The sequence below is a fragment of the Fukomys damarensis genome, unplaced genomic scaffold (assembly GCF_012274545.1).
Source record: "Fukomys damarensis isolate Sample0158 unplaced genomic scaffold, DMR_v1.0_HiC HiC_scaffold_25, whole genome shotgun sequence".
Lineage (NCBI taxonomy): Eukaryota > Metazoa > Chordata > Mammalia > Rodentia > Bathyergidae > Fukomys > Fukomys damarensis.
In genome coordinates, this window is record NW_022900937.1 from 23662724 (window position 1) to 23669576 (window position 6853).

The following is a 6853-nucleotide window of genomic DNA, read 5'->3' on the forward strand; positions in this document are numbered from 1 at the left end:
TTTTTTCCACCTAGCTTTTAAAATTCTATACCCTTTTTACTCTATAAAAAATTGATAAATCCAAACCATTTTTATTGCTAGGGATGTGATTACTTCCCCGTGAAGTTTTGAAGATGCTAAAGATTGTGTGTGTGTGTGTGTGTGTGTGTGTCTGTGTGTCTTCCATCCCAGTTCTAAAACACTGAAAACAATGCAAATATCATGTTCCAACCTGTGCGATACAGTTGCTTCTTTCATGTGATGACAAAATTACACACCATGTTGTGCAGGTTCCCTTCACCCTAAAATTTTCCCTTGCGTAGTAATCCATTCATTATGGAGACTTGCTGAGAAAACATAAGTCAAGGAAGGTTTGTTGGGGGTGGGAGCTTAGAGAGAAGGAATGAGAATTTAGAAGTAGAGAAGGTGTGAAAGGGGTGTTTGGAGACTGACTGGTAAGAATGCAGATAAACCTGCCCCCCCATGCTTTTGGCCTGAAAGTCTTTTCTTTTTGTATTCATTATAGAAAAAGAATCGTAGTAGAAATGAATCAGAAAGAAAAGAGTTGTGCGATTTGCTTGACCACATATTAAAAAAAAAAAAGCATTAACTTGTTTAGACAATGTTGATACCTGTTTCAAATTAATTAACTTTAAAATCTCCTGAGGAATTCGCTCCTGTTTGTTTTTGAACTGAGGATTGCAATTTGAGACTCCTACCTCCTTGCCTACCTCCTTGTGTGTTTTTTTTTTCTTTCATGTTGTTGAAATTGGATTCTTTTTGAGACTATAATGTCCACTTAGCCTGGTTCAGTCCATTCCACAAGCAGGCTGGCAATTTGATCTGGGAAATTTGCAAACTTTAGACTCAAGAGCAGTGTGTTTGGTCTTTTTCTGTAAGAGAAATCATGTTGTCTGCCTGATAGTTCTGTCTAGCTTGGATGGCAATTTCTTTCTCTGATGAGCCTTCAAACATAGGGGATATTCTTTCTTTCTTTTGTAAGCAGGCGAGATTTTTTTTTTTTTTTAAGTTACAACCCCTTGTACAGTGCAAACCCTGTTGCCTTTTCAGCAGTAAATAGGAGTGTTGGATAATGTAGAGGGAGAAAGATCAGAACCCAGATATTGGAAGATTAAATAACTTCTGGATTTGCTTTTTTAAAAAAAATGCTCAATAATCTACTACTACCAAAGTTTACCCTATTTCCTTTCTTTCTTTCTTTTTTTTGGATACTGGGGATTGTACTTGGGACCTTGTGCTTGTAAGGCAGGCAGTGGAGCCACTGAGCTAAATCCCAGGCCCATTCCTTCATAGATCTTGTTCCGTCATTTACTCTCCTTTCCCAGGCTCCCAGCACTCAACTTGTGTTGAAACTCAGGTTTAGGAGCACATGTTTAGTGGTCAGAGCTATGGCCTTTTGGAGAAATGAAAACCTTTTATACCTGTTTCATGTAGTTGTTTTTTCCCCCTTCCTCCTCGTTTGTGGTTTGGTTAATCACAAAGTGTAGAGCCATCGTGCCTGCTAGGCCGTGCCCTGGTCCAGAGCCATGCCACACTGTGAGTGAGACTCACGGCAGTGATGGAGCCACTGCAGCAACAGCAACAGAAGCAGTCGCATCTGGCTCCTCTGCAGATGGATGCCCGAGAGAAGCAGGGACAGCAGATGAAAGAAGCCCAATTCCTGTATGCCCAAAAGCTAGTCACACAGCCTACTCTCCTTTCTGCCACACCTGGGAGACCTGCCGGCAGCCCTGCCCTGGGTCCCTTAGCCAGAGTTTCACCAGCTACACCAGTGGCCCGAGTTTTTGAACGGAGCAATGTGAACTCAGAGCCTGAGGAAGAGGAAGGAGGTTTGGAAGATGAGGATGAGGATGATGATGTTGCAGAGGTGGCTGAAAAAGAGGCCCAGGCTGCTTCCAAATACTTTCACGTGCAGAAAGCCGCACGCCAAGACCCCCGAGCAGCATCCATGTCTAGTCTGCTTCCAGCACCAGGACTCCCCCAACATGGACAACAGACTAAAGAAGACCATACCAAAGATACTTCCAAGGGTCCACCTTCTGTTTCCATGGCTGGGCAGCCAAGCTGGAATCCAGAGGAGCAGCTTAAACAGGTGAGTGTTTCTGCCATGGGAGGCTGTTTGTTCTTCCCCAAGGTGAGGTAGAAATGGTACTGGATGGCCAAGAGCAGGGCCTTGTGCAAGTCTGGGCTTCCTTGTCCTGTGTCGTTGACCCACAGCCAAGACTTGAATAGACTTTGAATTTTTTTCTCACCTTTGCTTTCTTGGGAAGGAGCTACAGTTCTTTGTATGCTTAGTATGGTCAAAGCCCTACATCAGTGGTGGCAAACCAGTGGTATGCATGCCCTAGCTGGCTGTTTGTTATTGAAAGCTCTGAAAGATTCGCATTACTCCCTGGTTTCTGTCCCCACCATACAAACATAAATTAATGATTTTTTAATGTTTGTTTTCTTGATTGAAACAGTAAGAATGCATGTTAGTCTTTATGCAGATTGACTCAAATTTGATGTGAAAGAATGTCAGAATACCCTCTTTTTCAAAGGAAGGATGAGTTTGCTGCAGTGTCATGAGGACTATCTAAAAATGGGGTACTTGACTGTCATTAATTTTTCTGATAATAACAAAAGAACAGTCTTGCCCAAGCATTTCCTAGTTGCAGGCTAATGAAGAACAATACCCTTTAAGGACAGTTTGTTGTAGCTGAACATAGTTGGTAAGAAGCATTTGTATCATATTTTTCCCAAGAAAACGTCTTGTATACATTTTTTCATTTCATCTTTATATTGTCTGCTTAGAAATAAAGGATAGACCACACAATTCCCTTTGTAGCTACAGATAGCTGAAATGACTTCTAAACATGGCTGAGTATCAGTCAGCTAGGGGGCTTTTTAAAAAGGCAGACTGCAGAGTCCTAATGAATGATCACAGAGGGTAGAGCCAAGGGAATCTGTGTTTTTAACCAAACCTTTGATTTATAATTTCCCTTTTCTGTGTGGCCTGCACTGCAGTTTTCCTCGCTTAGAATGAGAGTGATGACAAGTTGTGCCAGGGTTGATTGGCTTGTTAGTTTGGACAGAGTTCATGATAAAGCCATTAGTATATGGGTGCTATGGGCACGCTCTATGTGGCCCAGAAATGCCATTTAAAAATTATTGATTAGGAGCAGTGGGCTTACAAAGGGCAACTGAAGTCATGTAAGAAAAATCCTTTGGAGCTGGGGATTTAGCTCAGTGGTTCTGCCGCCTGCCTTGTAACCACAAGGACCCGAGTTCCATCCCAGGTACCAAAAGAAAAAAAGAAAAAGAAAAATCCTTTGGAACCTGAAAAATAAAGCAACTTTGGATCAGGAAGCCCTATAAAGTTGCGCCAAGTTTTACAATGCCAGTGTTGGTGTTAGAGTCTGCAGTAGGAAATGGATCTGGCTGCATCCCACTCCTTCCGTATCTTACCCTTGGAAGCTTTTCATGACACTGAGTTTCTCTGGCCTGTGTCTTCCCATCTGTATAATAAAAATAACAAAGAGGCCCCGGCGATGTTAGGGTTAATGAACTAACCCACGTGAATGTCTGCTCAGTGCCAGGCACTCTGTAGCCAGTGGTTGTGCAGGATGTTTGATACAGACAGTGCCATCCTGCATCCACACCAGCATGCTTCTAAATGTGCAGAGGATTTCCTCATATCACCCAGGGAGACAGCAACAGACCTAGGACTAGAATCAGAAGCCTTCCACAACAGCAGCTCCCTGGCTGCCAGCCCAGACCCGCCTCCCAGCTGATGGCTTTGGTTTAGCAAAACATCTGTGAGTTGCTGGCAGCCCCCTGTGCGGCTATGTGGTTGGCAGAGTTCCATGCCGGCAGCGGCTGGCCGCTGAGTCAGCTCCTAGTGGGATTCCCGCCCTGATAATGCTGGGAAAGTTCAGGCCCCAGGCGACTGGCTGCCCCTGCCTTGGCAGCTGGCCAGCCTCTGCATGTGTGCGGTCATTCCTAGAAAGTGCAGCCTCGTGCATGGAACAAGTGCGCTCCAGAGCCTGTCTGTCTTCAGGAAATGCAGCAGGTGTTGAGGTCAGGCCATTAGAGCTTGGATAAAAGAGGTTCTTCATAACTGGTGTGTGTGTGTGTGTGTGTGTGTGTGTGTGTGTGCGCACGTGCACTGCAGCAGGGCTCTGAGCCCCACATTGTGGATGGCATCAGCCCAGGGCTGCATAGCTCAGTGTTGGAGGGGCTGGCTGTTGGCATTAGAAGCTCTTTTGAGTTCATTTCAGTTTCTCCAGCTTACTTGCTAATTATAGACTGCCTTGTCAGAGGACCTGCTAAAATGTATACATAGATGCCAGAGTAGCTGAGGCTGATCCCACCCAGAATTTACCTTACCCCTGAACTTAGAGGTCAGGAACCAGGTCAAAGGGGCATTCATTGGGTAACAGTGACTTAAATTCTTGATGGGCACCTTGTGTGCCTCTTGTGGATTCACTTTTACAAAACTGATTTAGTGTGTGCTCTCCTTCCTCTAATCTACTTTTAAAGTAGTAAATAAATGTACTTGAGGGTTACAAAATTGTTTTTTAGTTGTGCTTTGGAAAGAAGACTAAAAAAGCAGTATTCATGTGGAGAGCCTACAGAAACCATATACACCATGAGACTGGCTATTTTTATTGCTCAGTCTTCTCTGTGTGTAATTAACTTCTGGAAAGCAGAAAAGGCCTTGCACAGTTGATACAAGATCTTGCTGTTAATGTGTTACAGTGTCCATTTTGTTCTTTTAAACAAGGAACTTGCAGATAGGATCTCTGAGCTGGTGCTATGCAACCTCAAAGCAGATTGGGGCTGGGTACCAATAGTGACTCTCCTGTGCCTGCTGAAGCCCAGCCCCCAGTCTGTGCTATTATGCAGTTTTTTATTAGTACATATTTGCAGTACGTAATGATTAATTCATTATGCAGAGTTGGTATATGTATTTTTTTTTTGACAAGGAAAATGTTCATTGGAAGTTCAGTATAATACTACTACATGAGAAAATGGCTAAAATGGAAATACCGAGTGTGTTTCTTAATTCCAAACAAATAGAATTTTTCTAGTTTTCTTCTTTACTCATTTCTTTATTTCAGTGACATAAGGACATGAATCAGGGTCAATTTTTACAAAAGTTCCAAGACTGGTTTATTTGGAGACAGGGTCTCACTATGTAGCTCAGACTGGGCTTAAACTCACTATGCAGCCCACGCTTGCCTTGATCTCACAGTGATCCTCCTGTCTTAGCCTCCCCAAGTGCTTAGGATTACAAGTGTGCTCTACCACACCTGGCTATTTCTGACACCATTGAAATGAATATGAATTGGTTAGTATATTTTGGGTGCTCTCTGTGAGTCTGTTAGATCACACCTATGGTATTGATTTTTTTCCAAACTCCTTACTGTAGTTGAATCCTTGATCTGCAATAATCAAGCAATAAGGAAAAAAGTTTAAAGCTCCCTAATAGAAGTGTAGGGTTATCTATTATTTGTCTTTATTTTAATTTTTGCTTTAGATATTTTGGTACATTAAGATAAATTAATTTGAACTTTAAAAATAAGTTCATAAGGCAGTAGCATTCTAACCATTTTATTTTGTCTGATATCATTTTCAATTCCTTTAATTGGTATTAGCTTGGAATTTTTTTCATATTTTGAAATTTAGTTCCTCTGAGTATTTTTATTATAGTTCTCACTTTTAAAGAGCATCTTCTTGGGGGCTGGGGATTTAGCTCAGTGGTTTCGCTGCCTGCCTTGCAAGCACAAGGACCTGAGTTCGATCCCTGGTCCCAAAAAACAAAAACTAAAGAGCATCTTCTCAGTTAACCTTTGCTAAAATAACACTATATAACAACATGAAAACTCAGTGATGCTTGGTATTGTTTAGTTCTAGTTCCTGTACCTGCTGACGCTATTGATTAGGCTAGCTGTGCTGGATGGCTTCCACCTGAAGATTCAGTTTGGGTAAGATCCATGAGTCTCATGCACTGGAATGGGAAGCACTCCTGGAATGCTTCCTCCAGAGAGGCAGAGACACTGAAGGGACATTGTAGCACATTCTGCCTTGTCTAGGCTTTGAACAAGCACAGAGCTAAATTTTGAAAATGTGTTTTCATGATCTTTAAGCATGACCTAAAGTATTTAATCCACTTATTGTTATAATTATTAATTGAATTATTCTACCATTATTTTGTGATATAGTTTTTTTGATAGGCCAGGTGTGGTGGCAAATGCCTGTAGTCCCAGCAATCAGCTGAGGCAGGAGGATTGCTGTGAGTTCAAGGCCAACCTGAGCTACATATTGAGACCCTGTCTAAAAAGAAAAAAAAAGAAGGATATTTTTCTTGATAGTACATTTGTGCTGTCTGTAATAAAATATCTGAGACTAGATGATTGATAAGGAACAAAATTCTTTTCTTTTTTTTTCAGGCTACGAAGTCTGATCAAGGGCACTGGCAGGGTCAGCATGTGGTGAAGGCTTTCTTATGGCATCACACATGATAGAAGAGCAGTGCTACTGTTAGGGCCCCATTTCCAACGGGGATGGCCCCCATCATAACTTAATCACAGCCTAAGGCCCTACCTCTTTACACTGTAGTACCATGTAGTCACTCAGATTCAGTGCATTGATTTGGGAGACATAGCACTTGCCATATTTGTGTTATTTTCTTTTTTAATTCATTATTTTCATTCACTTATTTTTACATACCTTTAAAATTATATACTTTATAATTTTAATGGACATAAGTGATTTTAATATACACCATTTATAATGTCTAGAGTCACAAATATTCTTCCCCAAAATGCAAGCATCTATTCTTGATTTATATCTCATGTGCTAGAGTGTA

The 6853-nt window shown here is 41.8% G+C and overlaps 1 protein-coding gene across 4 annotated transcripts in view; it reads left to right on the plus strand.

Moving 5' to 3' along the window:
- The first annotated feature begins 1429 nt into the window (after positions 1–1429).
- The window catches only part of Arid3b (AT-rich interaction domain 3B), a 44434-nt gene continuing 39010 nt past the window's right edge, over positions 1430–6853 (plus strand). For 2 of the 4 annotated variants that reach the window (XM_010626689.3, XM_010626693.3), the window contains exon 1: positions 1433–2092. In XM_010626689.3, the coding sequence (XP_010624991.1) occupies positions 1559–2092 (534 nt within the window). In that variant the 5' untranslated portion in view covers positions 1433–1558. Of the gene's footprint in view, positions 2093–6853 lie in introns of all 4 variants that reach the window. The other 2 variants (XM_010626676.3, XM_010626680.3) reach the window with 2 other exon arrangements.